This window comes from Choloepus didactylus, chromosome 1, assembly GCF_015220235.1.
Source record: "Choloepus didactylus isolate mChoDid1 chromosome 1, mChoDid1.pri, whole genome shotgun sequence".
Lineage (NCBI taxonomy): Eukaryota > Metazoa > Chordata > Mammalia > Pilosa > Megalonychidae > Choloepus > Choloepus didactylus.
In genome coordinates this window covers 243,448,117-243,469,509 of record NC_051307.1, presented here as the reverse complement: position 1 = coordinate 243,469,509, position 21,393 = coordinate 243,448,117, and the positions used below count along the sequence as shown (strand labels likewise).

The window sequence follows — 21,393 nt, the reverse complement described above, 5'->3', positions numbered from 1 at the left end:
AGCCAAGAGGGCCGCTTTGAAGAACGCAAAGGAGCTGAGAGAGTAGCTGGAGCAGAGACAGACATTTTGAAGACGGCCGTTGGAAGCTGATGCAGACATTTTGGAGAACACCATATTAGAACAACCTGGGAGCAAGCAGATGCCAGCCACGTGCCTTCCCAGCTAACAGAGGTTTTCCGGGCGCCATTGGCCATCCTCCAGTGAAGGTACCTGATTGTAGATGCATTATCTTGGCTACTTCATGGCCTTAAGATGTAACTGTGTAACCAAATAAACCCCTTTTATAAAAGCCAATCCATTTCTGGTATTTTGCATTCCAGCAGCATTAGCAAACCGGAACAGAAGGGAAAGGGGCCTTGAATTGCCAAAGACATGCTAAAATAGAAGAACGAAGTGGGAAGACTTATACTTCCAGACTTTGAAGCCTTCTACAAAGCCAAAGTGGTCAAAATGGGACAGTACTGGCACAAAGATACATATATTGATCAATGGAATCGAACTAAGAGTTCAGCAATAGCCCCCAAATTTACTGTCAACTGATTTTTGATAATGCCTCCAAATCCACTGAACTGAGATACAACGGGCTCTTCAAAGAATGGGGCTGGGAGAACTGGATACCCATAACAAAAAGAATGAAAGAGGACCCCTACCTCACACCCTACACAAAAATTAACTGAAAGTGGATCAAAGGCCTCAATGTAAGAGACAGCACCATAAAACTCCTAGAAGATAATGTAGGGAAACATCTTCAAGACCTAGTATTAGGAGGTCGCTTCTTAGACCTTATACCCAAGGCACAAGTGACAAAAGAAAAAATAGATAAATGGGAACTTCTCAAATTCAAAAGCATATGTACCTCAAAGGAATCTGCCAAAAAGGTGAAAAGGCAGCCAACTCAGTGGGAGAAAACATTTGGAAACCATGTATCTGATAACAGACTGACATCTTGCATGTATAAAGAATTTCTACAGCTCAATGACAATAATACTAATAGCTAAATTATAAAATGGACAAAAGATATGAAAAGACTTTTCATTGAAGAGGAAATACAAATGGCTAAAAAACACATGAAAAACATTCATCTTCATTAGCTATTAGGAAGATGCAAATCAAGACCACAATGTGGTATCATCTCACACCCGTAAGAATGGCAGCCATCAAACAAACAGGAAACTACAAATGCTGGAGAAGATGTGGAGAAACTGGAACTCTTATTCTTTGCTAGTGGGACTGTATAATGGTACAGCCGCTCTGAAAGACAGTTTGGTGGTTTCTCAGAAAACCAGATATTGAATTACCCTATGATCCAGGAATTTCTCTTCTTAGAACATACCCAGAAGATTTGAAAGCAGTGACATGAACAGATATTTGTACACCAATTTTCATAGCAACATTGTTCACAATCACCAAGAGATGGAAACAATCAAGTGTCTTTCAACAGACAAGTGGATAAACAAAATGTGGTATATACACACGATGCAATACTATGCAGCAGTAAGAAGCAACAAGGTCTTGAAACATATGGCAACATGGATGAACCTTGAAAATATAATTCTGAGTGAAATAACTCAGACACAAAAGGAGAGATATTGTATGTTACCACTTCTATGAACTATCTGAACAATGTAAAATCAATGTCTTATAAGAATATTGGGGACCTAGTGATGGACAGTAGCTAGTGAAGGAGAATGATAATCTAATATATTCAGATAGGTCAATGATGGTAAATTCAAAGGTATGGTAATAGATAGGGGTGATGGTTGTTTGTTAATGGGATTATAAGTATCAGAGCTGTACTGAAGGCGAATAGGAATGAAAGGGGTTGTTTAAAGGCATGTTTCCCACAGATGAGCACCACAAATAAAGATAGGTGCTCGTATGAGATACCTCTAAGGTATGACACTAGCACAGAGAGTTCACAACAGAAGCGTACATGGAAAAAATCTACACATTGCATACCAGGGACTATAATTAATAGGAATACCACACTAGTATTACACAGATACTAGGGACAAATAATTAAGGGCTGATGAGCTACGAGGTGTTTTGGATATGAGAATTGTTTAAAATGGAGAATGATGAGGATTGTACAACAAAGTGATAATAATGTGAGATGGATTATTGTGGATATAACATATCCTATGTGAACTTAAGAACCCCCTACTTGAGGCTTGCTTGGGTCAAACTTATGGCTGTGAAGAGGAGGCTGACCGAGGAGTTTGCATTTTAGTCTAAGTGTGATGGGAAACCTGTGAGGTGTTGAAAGCCTGGAAAAGTGAAGGGGCTGGTAGTATTAAAAGAGAAAGGGGTGGGGGGCAAGATGGTGGAGTGGTGAGGTGTGGAATTTAGTCTCTCCTTTAGAGCACCTAGTAATTAGCCAGGAACTGTATGAAACAGTGTTCTCCATACACTGTCCACTAGCCTGAAGCAAGCAGAACAGCTGAGGCTGAAGCGAAATTTTCAAGTTCCTCCAGCCAGGGGTCTGGTGCCAATCCCTGCGCAGACCCATGGACTGTCTCACAGCTGGCTCCCTGAAGGGAAAAAAACCCAATCTACTGGGAGCAAGAAGGAGGGCTCAATCCAGCCTCAACTGCAGAATTAATTAACATATTATTTAATTAACTTTTGGAGTTGGGCCGGGGTTTTAGAGAAGGGCTAGGCTCCAGGAAGGTGGGGGGGCACACAGAAGGGGACACCCATTCTGCAACTCAAAAAAGGCTTGGGCTTTTTTTCCCTTTCCTTTTTTTTTTTTTTCTACATTTTGTTCCCTTTCTTCTATTGCTCTCTGACTCTTCACCTTTTTACACTTCAATAGTCCCCTGGCAAGGGCAGAATTAAAGTTGGTGGAGGAACCTACAGTTGACTCCCTGAAGGCAAAAAACAATCCACTGGGAGCTAGAAAGAGGGCTCAACCCAGCCTCAACTGCAGAACTAATTAACAAATTAATTCACTTTTGGAGTTGGGGGTGTCCGGGGTATTAGAGAAGGGCTAGGCTCCGGGAAGTGGGCACAAAGAAATGGGTAACCATTCCGTGGCTCCAAAAAGCCTTGGTTGTCTTTTTCTACATTTTGTCACCTTTCTTTTAGTGCTCTGTGACTCCTTATCTTTTCACACTTTAAAAGCCCCCTGGCAAGGGCGGAATTAAAGATGTTGGAGAGTAACTATCCAGGTGAAAGAGACAATACCCTAAACTGCACACTGGGGAAAGGCCTCAAAAGGGGATTTTTTTCTGTTTTTCCTTCTTTCTTTTTAAAATAACTATTCTAAGTAGTCTTTACAGAAAGCCTCAGACACCTACAACTGGCCCCTGAACACAGGCAACAGAAAGCTGAAATAGATCTGACAGACAAAGCAATCAAACCTAGTTGGGGAAACAATTTCCCAAAGGGCATAACTCCACTAAGAAAAGGGGGGTGTGGCCCAGCTCAATTGGCAGCCCTCATTCAAAGAACTCAGACACCAGGAGCTGGAATTCAGAAACCAGCTTCAGTCAGCCACACCCTGAACAGGCTCAGAGTCTGCACAGAACTAAAGGCACAGCCTCTCCTTAAGCGAGTGGGAGCTGCAGACTGGCAACCACCACCTGCTGGACAAGACAGGAAACACACAGAATCGAAAGGCCTCACAAGAGGGACTCATTCTCAGGGAAACTCCATACCCTCCTCCTGAGACCTGGGCCTCTCTGGACTGGGAAAACCTGACTAGGGTTGACCACATCTGAGGAGACCCTCTCACAAAAAAAGACTACATGGAGGCAGGGCAAGAAACAGAAAAACAAGAGGTGAAAAACTCTGATCAACTAAATAGAACCTAAGTTAAAGTCCTAGAATAAGTTGAATTGAACACCAAAAGTCACAGAACACAGCCAATCAACAAGAAAATCCTAGGTAAAAGAGTGAAAACAAGCTCCAGAATAAACCAATCAAGAAAATCAGATGTGTAGACAGCTTAAGATAATGAGCCATACTAGGAAACACGAAAACGTGGACCAGCCAAAGGAACAAACTAACAGTTCAACTGAGATACAGGAGTTGAGACAACTCATGCTAAATCAATTCAATGAACTGAGGGAAGAACTAACTAAAGATGTTAAAATAAACCTCCTAAATCAATTCAAAAATCAACTCCATGAACTGAGAGAAGATGTGGCAAAAGAGATGAAGGATATAAGGAAGACACTGGATGACCATAAAGAAGAATTCATAAACTTGAAAAAATAAATGGCAGAAATTTATGAAGGGCATAATTGAGGAGAAGAAAAACACAATGGAGGGATACAAAAGTAGATCTGAACAGGCAGAAGAAAGCATCAGTGAATTGGAAGACAAGACATTTGAATTCATATACACAAAAGAACAGATGGTGAAAAGAATGGAAAAATATGAGCAAGTTCTTAGAGAGCTGTGTGACAACATGAAGCACACAAATATATGTGTTATGGGTGCCCCAGAAGGAGAAGAGAAAGGAAAAGGAACAGAAAGAATCATAGAAGAAATATTCACTGAAAATTTCACAACTCTTATGAAAGACAGAAAATTACAGATTCAAGAAGTACAGTGTACTCCAAACAGAACAGATCCCAATAGACCTACTCCAAGACACTTACTGATCATATTGGCCAATGTCAAAGACAAAGAGAGAATTCTAAAAGCAGCAAGGGAAAAGCAATCCATCACATACAAGGGAAGTTTGAAAAGACTATGTACAAATTTCTCCACAGAAACCATGGAGGTGAGAAGACAGTGGTATGATATATTTAAGACACTGAAAGAGAAAAACTGCCAACAAAGAATTCCATGCCTGGCAAAACTGTCCTTCAAAGATGAGGGAGAGATTAAAATATTTTCAGACAAACATACACTAAGCGAGTTTGTGAATAAGAGAACAGCGCTACAAGAAATACTAAAGGGAGTGTTACAGGCTGATAGGAAAAGACAGGAGAGAGAGGTTTGGAGAAGAGTGCAGAAATGAAGATTATCAGGAAGGGTAAAAGGAGAGAGAGGAAAAAATAAGACATATAAAATCCAAAAGATAAAATGGTAGAAGAAAGTATTGCCCTTACACTAAATGTTAATGGATTAAACTCCCCAATAAAAAGACAACAGACTGGCAGAATGGATTAAAAAAAAGGACACATCTATATGTTGTCTACAAGAAACTGACTTTAGACACAGGAACAAAAATAAGCTGAAAGTGAAAGGTTGAAAAAGATATTTCATGCAAACAGCAACCAGAAAAAAAGCAGGAGTAGCTACATTAACGTCAGACAAATTGGACTTGAAAAGCAAAACAAAAGAGACAAAGAAGGACACTAGATATTAATAAAAGGGCCTATTCATCAAGAAAACATAACAATCATAAATATTTATGTACCAAGACAGAGTGCCACAAAATTCTTGAGACAAACACTGGGAACAAACACTGAAAACTGGTGGGTAAAGGAAGAAATTACAAGAGAAATTAGTAAATACTTCAAGGCAAATGACAATGAAAATACAACATATCAAAACTTATGGGATGCAGCAAAGGCGGTGCTGAGAGGGAAATTTATTGCCCTAAACACCTATATAAAAAGAGAAGAGAGAGCAAAAATTCAGTAATTAACTGTTCACCTGGAGGAACTAGAGAAAGAACAGCAAACTAACCACAAGCAAACAGAAGGAAAGAAATAACAATGATAAGAGTAGAAATAAATGAAACTGAGAGCAGGAAAACAATAGAATCAACAAAACCAGAAGTTAGTTCTTTGAGAAAATCAATAAAATTGATGGAACCCTAGCTAGGCTACCAAGGAAAAAAAACAAACAAAAAAGACAGAGCAGATGCAAATAAATGCCATCAGAAATTAGAAAGGGGACAAAACTACTGACCCTGCAGAAATAAAGAAGATAATGGGAAGCTATGATGAGCAACTATATGCTAATAAACTAGACAACTTAGATGAAATGGACAACTTACTAGAAAAGCAGAAACAACCAACACTGACTCGAGAAGAAACAGATGGCCTCAACAAACCAATCACAAGTAAAGAGATTAAGTCAATCATCAAAAAGCTCCCAAAAAGAAAACCCCAGGACCAGATGGCTCCACATATGAATTCTACCATTGAAGAAAGAATTAGTACCGATCCTGCTCAAACTGTTCAAAAAAAATTTAAGAAGAGGGTGTTCTAGTTTGCTAATGCTGCTGGAATGCAAAACAACAGAAATGGATTGGCTTTTATAAAAGGGGGTTTATTTGGTTACACAGTTACAGTCTTAAGGCCATAAAGTGTCCAAAGTAAGTCATCAAGAACTGGGTACCTTCACTGGAGGATGGGCAATGGTTCCAGAAAACCTCTGTTAGCTGGGAAGGCACGTGGCTGGCGTCTGCTCTGGAGTACTGGTTCCAAAATGGCTTTCTCCCAGGACATTCCTCTCTAGGCTTCAGCTTCTCTCCAAACTGTCACTCTCAGCTGCTCTTGGGGCATTTGTCCTCTCTTAGCTTCTCTGGAGCAAAAGTCTGCTTTCAAAGTCATCTCCAAAATGTCTCTGTAAATAGCAGTTCCTCTCTCAGCTCCTGTGCATTCTTCAAAGTGTCCCTCTTGGCTGTAGCAAGCTCACTCCTGTCTGAGCTTATATAGTGCTCTAGTAAACTTAATCAAGGCCCATGCTGAATGGGTGGGGCCACACCTCCATGGAAATTATCCAATCAGAGTTATCACCCACAGTTGGGTGGGGCACATCTCCATGGAAACAACCTAATCCAAATGTTCCAACTTAACCAACACTATGCCTGCCCCCACAAGATTGCATCAAAGAACATGGCTTTTTCTGGGGGATACAATATATTCAAACCAGTATAGAGGGAAACCTATCCAACTCATTCTATGAAGCCAACATCAGCCTAATGCCAAAATCAGACAAAGAAACTACAAAAAAAAAGAAAATTATAGACCAATCTCTTTAATGAATATAGATGCAAAAATTCTCAAAATACTTACAAATCGAATTCAGCAACACATGAAAAAAATTATATACCACAACCAGGCAGGGTTTATTCCAGGTGTGCAAAGCTGGTTCAACACAAGAAAATCAATTAATGTAATACACCACATCAATAAATCAAAGCAGAAGAAACACCCTTTCTTGATGAAAACACTTCAAAGGATAGGAATAGAAAGGAACTTTCTCAAAATGATAAAGGCAGTATATGAAAAACCCACAGCTAACATCATACTCAGTGGGGAAAGACTGAAACCTTTTCCTCTAAAATCACGAACAAGACAGGGATGCCCAATGTCGCCATTGTTATTCAACACTGTGCTGGAAGGTCTAGCTAGAGCAATTAGGCAAGAAAAAGAAATAAATAAAAGGCATCCAAACCAGAGAGGAAGAAGTAAAACTTTCATTGTTTGCAGATGACATGATTCTATATGTAGAAAATCCAGAAAAATCTACAGCAAATCGACTAGAACTAATTAATGAATACAGCAAAGTGGCAGGCTTTAAGATCTACAAGCAAAAATCTGTAGTATTCTTATACACAAGTAACGTGCAACAAGAGGAAGAAATCAAGAAAAAAATTCCATTTACAACAGCAACCAAAAGAATCAAGTATTTAGGAATAAATATAGCGAAGACCACAAAAGACCCCCACAGAGAAAACTATAAGAAACTGCTAAAAGAAATCAAACAGGACCAAAAAAAATGAAAGAACATACCTTGTTCATGGATTGGAAAGCTAAATATAGTTAAGATGTCAATTCTACCTACACTGATTTATACATTCAATTCAATACCAATTAAAATTCCAAGAACTTACTTTGGAGAAATAGAAAAACCAATAACCAAATTCATTTGGAAGGGCAAGGTGCCCCAAATAGCCAAAAATATCTTGAGAAAGAGGAACGAAGTGGGAGGTCTCACACTACCTGACTTTGAAGCATATTACAAAGTACAGTGCTCAAAACAGCATGGTACTGGGATGAGGACAGAGATACCGACCAATGGAATCAAGTGGTACTGGGATAAGGACAGAGATATTGACCAATAATCAAATTGAGAGTTCAGAAATAGACTCTTGCATCTATGGACAACTGATCTTTGATAAGGCAGTCAAGCCAAAGCAACTGGGACAGAGCAGCCTCTTCAATAAATGGTGTTTGGAGAACTGGATATCCATTTCCAAAAGAATGAAAGAGGACTCCTATCTCATACCTCATACAAAAATTAACTCCAAGTGCAAGAGGTCACTCTGGTGGACATTCCTATGCACTACATAGATAACACCTCTTAGGTTTTAAGGTACTGGAATAGCTAGAAGTAAATACCTGAAACTATCAAACTCCAACCCAGTAGTCTGGACTCCTGAAGACAATTATATAATAATGTAGATTACAAGGGGTGACAGTGTGATTGTGAAAACCTTGTGGATCACACTCCCTTTTTCTAGTGTATGGATGGATGAGTAGAAAAATGGGGACAAAAACTAAACGAAAAATAGGGTGGGATGGGGGGATAATTTGGGTGTTCTTTTTTACTGTTACTTTTTATTCTTATTCTGATTCTTTCAGATCTAAGGAAAATGTTCAGAAACAGATTGTGGTGATGAATGCATAACTATATGATCGTACTGTGAACAGTTGACTGTATACCATGGATGACTGTACGGCATGTGAATATATTTCAATAAAACTGAATTTAATTTAAAAAAAATTAACTCCAGGTGGATCAAAGACATAAACATTAGCGCTAAGACCATAAGACTCTAGAAGAAAATGTAGAGCAACATCTTAAAGATCTTGTGATAGGAGGTGGTTTCCTAGACCTCACACCCAAAACACAAGCAACTGAAGAACAAATAGACAAATGGGATCTCCTCAAAATTAAACACTTTTGTACATCAAACGACTTTGTAAGAAAGGTAAAAAGGCAGCCTACACAATGGAAAATGATATTTGGAAACCACATATCAGATAAGGGTTTAATATCTCATATATAAAGCGATCCTACAACTCAACAACAGAAAGACAAACATCCCAGTTAAAAAATAGGCAAAAGACATGGACGCTTTTCTGAAGGGGAAATACAAATGGCTCAAAAACATGTGAAAAAATGCTCAACTTCACTGGCTATTAGGGAAATGCAAATCAAAACCACAATGAGATATCATCTCACACCTCCCAGAATGGCCATTATCCAAAAAAAACAGAAAATTACAAGTGCTCGAGAGGATGTGGAGAAAGAGGCACATTTAATTCACAGTTCGTGGTAATGTAGAATGGTGCAATCACTCTGAAAGACAGTGTGGCAGTTCCTCAGGAAGCTAGTAGATTTGCCATATGACTCAGCTATTCCATTACTAGGTATATACTCAAGAGGAACCGAAAGTTAGGACACAAACAATGTTTTTTGCGGCATTATTCAATATGTCCATCAGCAATAGGTTACCTTCACTGGAGAAAAGCCATTGGCATCGGGAAACCTCTGTTAGTTGGGAAGGCATGTGGCTGGCGTTCTCCATAATGTCTATGTCAGCTTCCGATGACCATCTTTAAAATGTCTGTCTCAGCTGCAGCTCTGACCTCCTTCTGTCTGAGCTTCTTATATAGGACTCCAGTGATTTAATTATTTAGAGACACCCTGAATGGCCAGGGTCCATATCTCCATGGAAATTATCCAATCAGACATTTCACTCACAGTTGACTGAGTCACATCTCCATGGAAACGATCAAAGGATTCCAGCCTAATCAACACTAATATGTCTGGCCCCACAAGATTGCATTAAAGAGTATAGCTTTTTCTGGGGGACATAATATATACAAAGTAGCACAATAACATATACATAAAAGTGATAACTTTCCAAGTGCAATTTAGCATTTAGCAAATTTCAAAGAATATTACAGGTTACAATTCCACAGTTTCAGTTATTTCTTTATTATGAAATATAACAGATATACAAAATGGTAATATCTTTCAAAGTGTGATTTAAAAGTATATATATATATGTAGGAAATTTCTGAAGTTGTTATGAGTTATAGTACCATAGTTTCAGTTATTTCCTTATTGTGAAATACAGCATATATACAAAAAGATATAGCTTTCAAATTACTGTTTAACAAGTAGCTATAGAAAAATTTCAAAGGATGCTATAGGTTACCATTCCACCATTTTACTTCTTTCCTTCTCACTGTTCTAACACAACAGCAACTGAGAAAAAGAAAATTATATAGAGATTCAGTATTCTTAATCCTTTGTTAAATTCCATCCTTGTCTGTGGTCATTTGGCGTATCTAGGTGAAGCTTGTATAGAAGTAACCTCCAGGACAACCTCCTGACTCTATTTGAATTCTCTTAGTCACTAAAACCTTATTTTGTTGCCTTTCTTTTTCCCCTTTTGGTCAGAAAGGCATTCTCAATCCCCTGATGCTAGGATCAGGCTTATTCCCAGAATCCACATACCATGTCCTCCTTCTTGGGGTCCTGTCCCATGTGGGGGGGAGGGTGAAGAATTTATTTGCAGACTTAGGCTTAGAGAGAGAGAGTCAACATTTGAGCAACAAAAGAGGTTGTCTGGAGGTGACGCCTAGGCATAATTACAGGCGGGCTCAGCCTCATTTTCTAAAAAATTTAGTTTTATTGAGATATATTCACATTATCATACAATTATCTGTGCTGTACAATCAGCTGTTCACAGTGCCATCATATACTTGTGTGTTCATCACCCCAATCTATTTTTTGAATATTTTCCTTATACCAGAAACAGTAAAAATAAGAATAAAAAATGAAAGTAAAAAAGAACACCCAAATCATCCCCCCATCCCACCCTATTTTTCATTTAGTATTTGTCCCCATTTTTCTACTCATCCATCCATACACCGGATAAAGGGAGTATGAGCCATAGGGCTTTCACAATCACACTGTCACTGCTTGTAAACTAAATTGTTATAGTCATCTTCAAGACTCAAGGCTGCTGGGTTGCAGTTTGATAGTTTTAGGTATTTACTTCTAGCTATTCCAATACATTAAAACTTAAAAAGTGTTTATACAGTGTGTAAGAATGTCCACCAGAGTGACCTCTCGACTCTATTTGAAATCTCTCAGCCACTGAAACTTTATTTCTTTTCGTTTTGTGTCCTGCTTTTGGTCAAGAAGATGTTCTCAATCCCACGATGCCAGGTCCAGATTCATCCCCAGGAGTCATATCCTGTCTTGCCAGGGAGATTTACACCCCTGGGAGTCAGGTCCCACGTAGCAGGGAGGGCAGTGCTTTCACCTGCCGAGTTGGCTTAGCTAGAGAGAGAGAGGGCCACATCGGAGCAACAAAGAGGCATTCGGGAGGAGACACTTAGGCACAATTATAAGCAGGTTTAGCCTCTCCTTTGCAGCAAGGAGCTTCATAATGGCAAGCCCCATGATAGAAGGCTTGCATACCAAACCGCCAATTGCCAGTGTTTGTGAGAACATCAGCAGCAATCCAGGTGAGGAAGCCCAACACTTCCACATTTTCCCCCGGCTACACAGGGGGGCCCTGCGTATATATTTTTATTCTCTGCCTAAATTGCTTTGGAATGTGTTGCTATGCTATTTCCCACTAACTTGTACAAACCTACCAGGTCTCACTGCCTATTCAAAGTTCCATGTAATTATGGTATTTGAACGTACTGTATGGGTTAAATTATTTAGGAAGTATAGATCCTGCAGCAAATAAACATTTCTTCCCTTGGTCTTGCATGGAAGTTGAAGTTTTAAAACAGTCATTATCATCCTTTACCCTTTGGCTGGATCCGCCTTAGTGCTAACCACTTCTGCTTCATTCATATCTTTAGTTGAAGTCTGGACTCTTTTTCAACTTTTTTAACAGTTGCTATATGCGCTAATACTGACATTCATATCTGCCGAGCTCTAGCTCTGAGTTTCAGGTGTCACACAGATACCCAAATATCCAGGGATTAATCAAGTTATAAACAAAAGGATCAGCGTCTCAGAATCTGGAGATAGCCATTACAATTCAGGAATGGTTGTGACTGCTGTAAGAACTTACAGTCTAGGGACCATTACAGTAAGCCTTCCTGCAATAAGCTGCGCTCTTAAGGTTCAATTCTGAGTTTATACATTGTAGTTAGTCCATGTTGATGAGGCATTATAGTGTTTGCCTTTGTTTCTGGCATAGTTGGCTCAAAATGTTGTCTACAGGATCCATTAACCTCCTTGCCTTGCATTTCATAGCTTCACTCCTCCTTGTAGTTGCTCAGTATTCCATTGTATGCATACACCACAGTTCACCATTGTTTTCCTCAGTCAGTGTACCCTTGGGCCATCTCTACCCATTGCAAAGCAACGTAGTTCCTCCATAAACACCAGTGTGTAAATGTTCATTCATGTCCCAGCTCTCAAATATTCCAAGTATATGCTCCCTAATGAGGTTGCAGGACCTTACGGCACCCACATACTTAGCTTCTTGTGGAAACACCACACTGTCCTTCAGAAAGGCGACACCATTCTGCCTCCTAACCAACAGTTAATATGAACATCCCTCTCTCCATGTTTTCTCCAGCACTTTTATCCCTATTTATATTTTTTCCTACAATTTTATAGAGCTATATTCACATACCGTACAGTTATCTACAGTGTACAATCAGTTCACGGTATCATCATATAGTTGTACATTTATCACCACAGTCAGCACTTGAACATATTGATTACTATGAAAAAAAGTTTTGTTTTTTTTAAAACAATAAAAAAGATAATAAAAATAAAAAGTCTTATACAATATAATATAATAGGATCAGAAAATAACACCACTACCAAGAATCCCATATCCCTCCCTTATTCCCCCTCTCATACACATTGAGCTTTGGTATATTGCCTGTGTTACATTTAATGGAGGCATATTGCAGTGGTGCTGTTGACCATAGGCTCCAGTTTGCTTTGATTATGTTTTTCCCCCATACCTCCCCCTTTCCAACACTCTGCATGGTTGACATTCATTTGTTCTCCCACATGGAAGAACACTTTTATATTTGTACATTTACTCACAGTCGTTGACCACTCTAGTTTTTGCTAAGTTACACAGTCCCAGTCTTTTTCTTCTGTCTTTACCTCAGGTGTCATACATGTCCCTAACCCACCTCTTTAAGCTTTACTCATGGACATCTTTGTTCAGTGAACTTAAAATATTGTGCTACCTTCACATGGTATTATGCTATCTATTTCTGGATCTATACAGTCAATCCTCCTGAACATTCTGTAGTCCTTCAGCATCAAATGTCTGATCTCTACCCTCTTTCTATCTCCTGGTAGCCTGTGTTATCAGCTTTTAACTCTCAAAGTTTGCTCATTAATGTTAGTTTGTATTAGTGAGACCGTACAGTATTTGTCCTTTTGTTTCTGGCCAACTTCACTCAACATAATGTCCTAAAGGTTCATCCACTTTATTACGTGTTCTGTCTTACAGCTGCGTAATATTCCATCATGTGTATATACCTTGGACATTTTGTGGCCTTAAGACTGTAACTCCGTAACCAAATAAACCCCCTTTATAAAAGCCAGTCCATTTCTGGTGTTTTGTAACATGGCAGCATTAGCAAACAGGAACAGTTATATTCTACAATTTTAAAAAGATGATAAAAAATAAAAAAAATAAACCAGAGAGAGTTTAAAATATTCAGTGATAAACAGAAGCTGAGAGAGTTATTACCAAAAGACCTGTCCTACAAGAAATACTAAATGGAGTTCTGCAAGCTAAAAAGAAAGACAGGAGAGACAGGCTTGGAAGAGAGTATAGAAATGAAGATTACCAGTAAGGGTAACTAAAAGGGTCAAAGGAGAGACAAAAGTAAGATGTGACACATAAAAGCCAAAGGATAAAATGGTTGAAGTAAGAACTGCCTTTACAGTAATAACACTGAATGTTAATGGATTAAACTCCGCAATCAAAAGACACAAATTGGCAGAATGTATAGAAAAATATGATCCTGTATTTGAAAAATGTATTTGTCAATGCCAAATGTATTGAAAAATAGGTTCTTCTACAACAGACTCACCTTAGCCCCAAGAATAAAAATAAGTTGAAAGTGAAAGTGTGGGAAAAAAAGATATTCCATGCACACAGTAGCCAAAAAAAGAGCTGGGGAAGCTATACTAATATCGGACAAAATAGACTTTAAATGCAAAAATACTATAGAGACAAAGAAGGACATTATATATTAATAAAAAGGGCAATCCACCAAGAAGAAATAACAATCATAAATATTTAAGCCCATAATCAGAGTGCCCCAAAATACATGAAGCAAACACTGACAAAATTGAAGGGAATGATAGACATTTCTACAATAATAGGAGACTTCAATACACTGCTCTCATCAATAGATACACCATCTAGACAGATCACTAAGGAAACAGAAAACTTGAATAATATGATAAATAAACTAGACCTAACAGACATTTGCATAACATTGCGCTCCCAAAAAACAGGGTATACATTCTTCTCAAGTGCTCATGGATCATTCTGAAGGAAAGACCACATATTTGGTTACAAAAAAGATGGAAATTACGCAAAGCACTGTCTCTGATCATATAAGGGAATGAAGCTGGAGATCAATAACAGGCAGAGAACTGGAAAATTCACAAATATCTGGAGGTTAAGTAACACACTTTTAAACAATCAGTGGATCAAAAAAGAAATTGCAAGTGAAATCAGTAAATATCTTGAGACAAATGAAAACAAGAACAAAACTTATCAAACTTATGGGATGCAGCGAAGGCAGTGCTGAAAGGGAAATTTATAGCCCTAAAAGCCCACATTCAGAAGGAAGAAAGAGCTATATCAAAGACCTTACTGCACACCTGGAGGAACTAAAAAAAAGAAAAGCAAACTAATCCCAAAGCAAGCAGAAAGAAATAACAAAGATTAGAGCAGAAGCAAATGAAATTGAGAAAGAAAAACAAACAGAGAATCAACAAAAACAAAAGTTGATTCTTTGAGAAGAGTAAAAAAATTGACAAACCCTTAGCTAGACTGACAAAGACAAAAAGAGAGAAGGTTCAAATAAATCAGAAATGAGAGTGGGGGTCACCACCATTGACCCCATAGAAATAAAAGATCATAAGAAGATACTATGAACAACTGTTTGCCACAAATTAAACAATAGATAAAATGGACAATTTCCCAGAAACACACAAACAACCTACACTGACTCAATAAGAAAAAGACCTCAACAAACCTATCATAAGTAAAGAGACTCAAAGTCATCAAAAACCTCCCAACAAAATGAATAACAAAACCACAATGAGATATCATCTCACACCTATAAGAATGGCCACTATCAAACAGGAAACTATAAGTGTTGGAGAGGATGTGGAAAAATAGGAACACATTCATTTCTGGTGGGAATGTAAAATGATGCAGCCACTGTGGAAGACGATATGGCAGTTCCTCAGAAAGCTAAGCAGAGAAATACTATATGACCTGGCAATCCCACTTCTAGGTATATACCCAAAAGAATTGAAAGCAGGGGCTCAAACAGACATTTGCATACTGATATTCAAGACAGCATTACTCACAATTGCCAAAAGCTAGAAGCAATGCAAGTCCACCAACTGACGAATGGTTAAACAAAATGCAGTATGTGTGTGTGCGTGTGTGTGCGTGTGTGTGTGTGTGTGTGTGTGTATACACACGATGGAGTATTATCAACAGAAAGAAAGAAAGAAGTCCTAAAGCATATGACAACATGGATGAACCTTGATGACATTATGTTGAGTGAAATAAGTCAGATATGAGGACAAATATTGTATGATCTCACTAGCTTGAGCTAAATATAATATGTAAACTCATAGACATAAAATCTAGAAAATAGGTTACCAGAAGATAGAATGAGACTAGAGAAATGTGGAGTGTTTACTTAACATGTACAGAATTTTTAACTTGGTTGGATTTAAATATTTGGAAAGGGATAGAGGTGATGGTAGCATGTTTTTGTGAATATAATTAACAGCGAATTGTGTGTGAATGTGATTGAAAGGGGGGATGTTTAGAGTCATGTATGTCAGCAGAAGGAAAGCTGGAGATTAAAACAGGAATATATAGTACAGTGAATCTTGTGGTGGATGATGACTGTGATTAACAGTACAAATCTAAAAAAGTTTTTTCATGAACTAGAACAAATGTACGACACAATCACAAAGAGTTAATAATAAGAGTTGTGTATGGGGGAAAATGTACTTATTGCAAGCTATGGACTACAGTTAACTGTAATATCTTAATATTCTTTCACCAACAGCAACAAATGTACCACACCAATACCAGGGGTCAATAATAGAGGAGGAAAAGGCATATGGATGTTTTGGTTTTATTTTTTATTTTTTAAGTAATGAAAATGTTCTAAAATTGACTGCGGTAATGAATGCACAACTACGTGATCATACTGTGAGCCACTGAATGTATACTCTGAATGGATTGTATGGTGTATGAATATATCTCAATAAAATTACATTAAAACAAAACAAAAAGAAAACCTCCTCCCAACAAAGTTCAGGACCAGAAAGATTCACAGGTGAATTCTACCAATCATTCCAAGAAGAATTAATACCAATCCTGCTCAAACTCTTCCCAAAAATAGAAGAGAAGGGAACACTACCTAACTCATTCTATGAACCCAACATCACCTAATACTAAAACATGATAAAGATACTAAAAGAAAATTCCAAACCAATCTCTTTAATGACTATAGATGCAAAAGTCCTCAACAAATTACTTGCAAATCAAATCCAACAGCTTATTAAAAGAATTATATACCATGAACAAATGGACTTTATTCCAGGTATGCAAGGATGGTTCAATTAATGTAATTAATGTAACACACCACATTAACAAATCAAAAGGGAAAAAATCACATGATCATCTCAACTGACTCAGAAAAGGCATGTGAAAAATCCAGCATCCTTTCTTGATAAAAACACTTCACAAGATAGGAATAGAAGGAAGCTTCCTCAACTGATAAAGGACACATATGAAAAACCCACAGCTAACATCACACTTAATGGTGAGAGACTGAAAGCTTTCCCTCTAAGATCAAGAATAAGACAAGGATACTCACTGTCACCACTGTTATTCAACACTGTGCTATTAAGTTCTAGCTAGAGCAATTAGGCAAAGAAAAGAAATAAAAGGCATCCAAATGAGAAAGGATGAGACAATATGATCCTATATTTATAAAGTCCCAAAAAAATCTATGACAGAGCTACCAGAGTTAAACAAGTTCAGCAAACTGATAGGATACAAGATTAACATTTAAAAAATCAGTAGTGTTTCTATATACCAGTAATGACCTATCTGAAGAGGAAAGTGGGGGGAAAAATACCATTTTCAACAGCAACTACAAGAATCAAATAACTAGGAATAAACTTAAACAAGGATTTAAGGACCTATAAACATAAAACTACAAGACATTGCTAAAAGAAATCAAATAAGACCTAAATAAATGGAAGGACATTCCGTGTTCATGAATTTGAAAGCTTAATGTCATTAAGATGTCAATTCTACCCATATTGATTTACAGATTCCATGCAATACCAATCAAAATTCCAACAGCCTGCTTTGCAGAAATGGACAAGCCAATTATCAAATTTATTTGGAAGGGTAAGGGGCCTTAATAACCAAAAACAACATCTTGAAGAAGAATGAAGTGGGAGGACTCACGCTTCCTGTCTTTAGACCATATTATAAAGCCACAGTGGTCAAAACAGTGTGGTACTCGCATAAAGACAGGCTTATTGATCAATGGAATGGAACTGAGAGTTTACAAATTGACCCTCAGAGATCTATGGTTGACTGATTTTTGACAAAAGCTCCCAAGTGCGTTCAACTTGGACAGAACAATCTCTTCAATAAATGGTTCTGGAAGAAGTGGATATCCATAACCAAAAGAATAAAAGAAGATCCCTATCTCACACCCTATTCCAAAATTAACTCAAAATGGATCAAAAAGCTAAATATAAGAGCCAGTACCATAAAACTCCTAGAAGGAAATGTAGAGAAACATCTCCAAGATCTAGTGATGGGTGGTAGTTTTTTATACTTTACACCCAAAGCACAAGCAATGAAAGAAAAAATAGATAAATGAACTGAATACTTCTGTGCTTCAAAGGACTTTGTTTAAAGGTGAAAAGGCAACCGACTTACTGGGAGAAAATATCTGAAAACCACATATCTGATAAGAGTTCAACATCCTGAATTTATAAAGAAATCCTACAATAAAAAAGACAAACAACCCAATTAAAATGTATGCAAAAGACTTGAAGAGACATTTCTCACAAGAAGATATAAAAATGGCCAAAAGAACATGAAAAGATGCTCAACATGATTAGCCATTTTAGAGAAATGCAAATAAAACCACAATGAGATACAATTTCACAGCCATTAGAATGGCTACTATTAAAAAACAAAAAACAAACAGAAAATTACAAGTGTTGGAGAGGATGTGGAGAAACAGGAACCCTCATTCACTGCTGGTGGGAATGTAAAACAGTGCAGTCACTGTGGAAGACAGTTCGGCGGTTCCTCAGAAAGATGAGTATAGAATTACCATATGACCCGGCAATCCCACTTCTAGGTGTATTCCCAAAAGTTTTGAAAGCAGGGACCCGAACCAATATTTACACACCAATGTTCACAGTGGCATTACTCACAATTGCCAACCCAACTGCCCATCAACTGATGAATGGATAAATATAATGTGGTATATACATACAATGGAATATTACTCAGCTATAAAGAATGAAGTTCTGATCCATGCTACAACATGGATGAACCTCGTGGACATCATGGTTGAATGAAATAAGCCAGACAGAAAAGGACAAATATTGTATGATCTCACTGATATGAATTAGTCCGAATATGCAGACTCTAAGAGTCAGATTCTGGTATATAGGTTACAAGGGACCGAGCTTGGGGTGGGAAATGGAGAGTTTCCATTTGAGTTGATTATGAAGTTTTGGTAATGAATGCTGGTGATGGTAGCACAACATTGTGAAAGTAATTAACAGCACTGAATTACATATGTGAATATGGTTAAAAGGGGAAATTCTCTATATATATATGTTACTAGAACAAAATTTTTAAAAAGCATAGAATTTTACAACACAATCTATACTTAATAGTACAATTATAATTTACAGCACAATTATAAAGGTATTCTTTCATGAATTGTAACAAATACACCACTCCAATGCAAGGCATTAATAATAATAGGAGGGTATAGATGGGAACTCTATTTTATACATCACTTTTCTGTAAACCCACAATTTCTCTAATAAAAAACAAAACAAAACAAAACATTCACATTTCAGATCACCTCAACTGCTACAGCTGGAAGAAGAGATGGGAGGAAAGGAAACTGACTTTCCAGGTCTGGTCCCCAGTGTCTGGGCCAATCCTGGAAGCCGGCAGGAGGGCCCCACTCACCTAGATAGAACCGCAGGAAAGGTGACGGGGTCATGTTCTTGAACATCATAATCTGCACCCAGGGGTTTTTATACTGGATCTGAGGAATGTTGAAAAACACAAATTTCCTGCAAAAGGAAAGAATTAAACCTATGAAACAAAGTTTTTAACCTAAAATTCTGAGCACGTGTATTTTTCTGGGGAGAAAATTCAGAACATTCATCAGATTCTCAAAGAGGTCTTTGCCCCTAAGAAGGCTGAGAAAAACAGCTCTACAGAACCCATTAGTATATTCTCTAAATACTTTGGGGACTCTCTGATGGTCATTTGAGGTAAAAGAAACCTGCATCCCTCACACTGCATACTAACCTAACAACCACCAAAGCAAAAACATAAAAAATGAAACAATGAAGTGCCCTCTATCTTGTCTGTGGTTACATGTGTATATTCGTATGCAGAAACTCACTGAGCTGTTTACCTACAGGTGTGCACTTTACTATATCTAGATTTTACCTCAATTTAAAAATAAATAATCATGAAACCTTCAAGACATGGTGCTGAGTGACGTAAGCCAGACATGAAAAATATTGTATGATCTCACTGATATGAAACAATTAGAATAAGCAAACACAAAGAGTCAAATCTAGAATACTGGTTACCAGGGGACAAGGAAGGGGAAGGGACTAAGGAGCTAAGACTTAATATGTACAGAGTTTCTATTTGGGAAAATGGAAAAGTTTTGTAATGGACGGTAGTGATGGCAGCATAACATTGTGAATGTAATTAATGGCACTGAATTATACATTTGAATGTGGTTAAAAAGGGAATTTTTAGGTTATATATATGTTACTAGAATAAAAATTAAAAAAAAAATTCACAGAACTATACAACCAGTGAACCCTAGATTAAATCACAAACTAAAGTTAAAAGTACAATTACAAAAATGTGCTTTTATCAGTTGTAATAAATGTACCATACTAATGCAAGGCAGGGTGGCAGGACAGAGAGTACAGGGGAGAGACAGATGCAGGGGGCGGGGGAGAGACAGATGGATGGACAGAATGATACAGCATATGAAGCAAATATGAAAAGTTGGTGGATCTGAGGAGGCTAAGTATAGGGTTGTCATATTATCCTGCAAACCCGTTATTTGGTATATACTTGGAAGAACTGAAGGCAGGGACACGAATGAACATTTGCACATTGGTGTTGATGACAGCAGTAGTCACGATTTGCAATGAATGGAAGGGGCCTAAGGGTACATCAACTGATGAACAGAATGGTGAACCGTGGTGTACACATACAATGAAATATTGAACGGCTCCAAGAGGGAATGAAGTTGTGAGACATGCAGCTAGGTGAATGAACCTTGAGGACATCATGTTGAGTGAGATAAGCAAGAAACAAAAAGGACAAATATTGTAAGGCCTCACTAATACAAACCAACAATAATGTGAAAATGTTGAGAATTGAATTTGAGAGCATAGGTTATCAGGGGATAGAATGTGGGCAGAGACTGGGCAATTGACAATGCAAGAGTACAGAATATTCAATAAGGCTTACTGTAAAGGTGCCTAGATTGTAAGCTCTTACAGTAGTCACATGTATTCCTGAATTTTAACTGTTATTTAAGAGATGTTTATTTTGTACAAAATTTATATTCTCTGTAGCACACTATCTAGTTTAACTTGTGTGAGAAACAAGCATTATTCCTAAAAAGGAATAAATGCTCACCCGATTGTGGAGAAGAAAAGAATTTATTCACGATCTTGCAAGAATGGGTGCCCAACCAAAATGTGGGGGGTTGGCACACAGAACAATAGACCCAGCAGTGTTTATTCCCTATGCCTAACCGCAAGTCCCTCCCGTTTCTCCAGTGGCTGGATACTTCAGAGGTTACATTCTATTCAACAAGCCTAACTAGCCCTGGCAAATTTGAAACATGAAGCCTGCCCAAATTGGAAACA

At 37.8% G+C, this 21,393-nt stretch overlaps 1 protein-coding gene across 1 annotated transcript in view; it reads right to left on the bottom strand.

Moving 5' to 3' along the window:
• Positions 1–21,393, bottom strand: part of MRPS25 (mitochondrial ribosomal protein S25) — an 84,693-nt gene that overhangs the window by 10,606 nt on the left and 52,694 nt on the right. Inside the window, exon 2 of the mRNA XM_037802589.1 lies at positions 19,448–19,554. Coding sequence (XP_037658517.1) covers positions 19,448–19,554 — 107 coding nt within the window. The remainder of the gene's footprint in view (positions 1–19,447; positions 19,555–21,393) is intronic.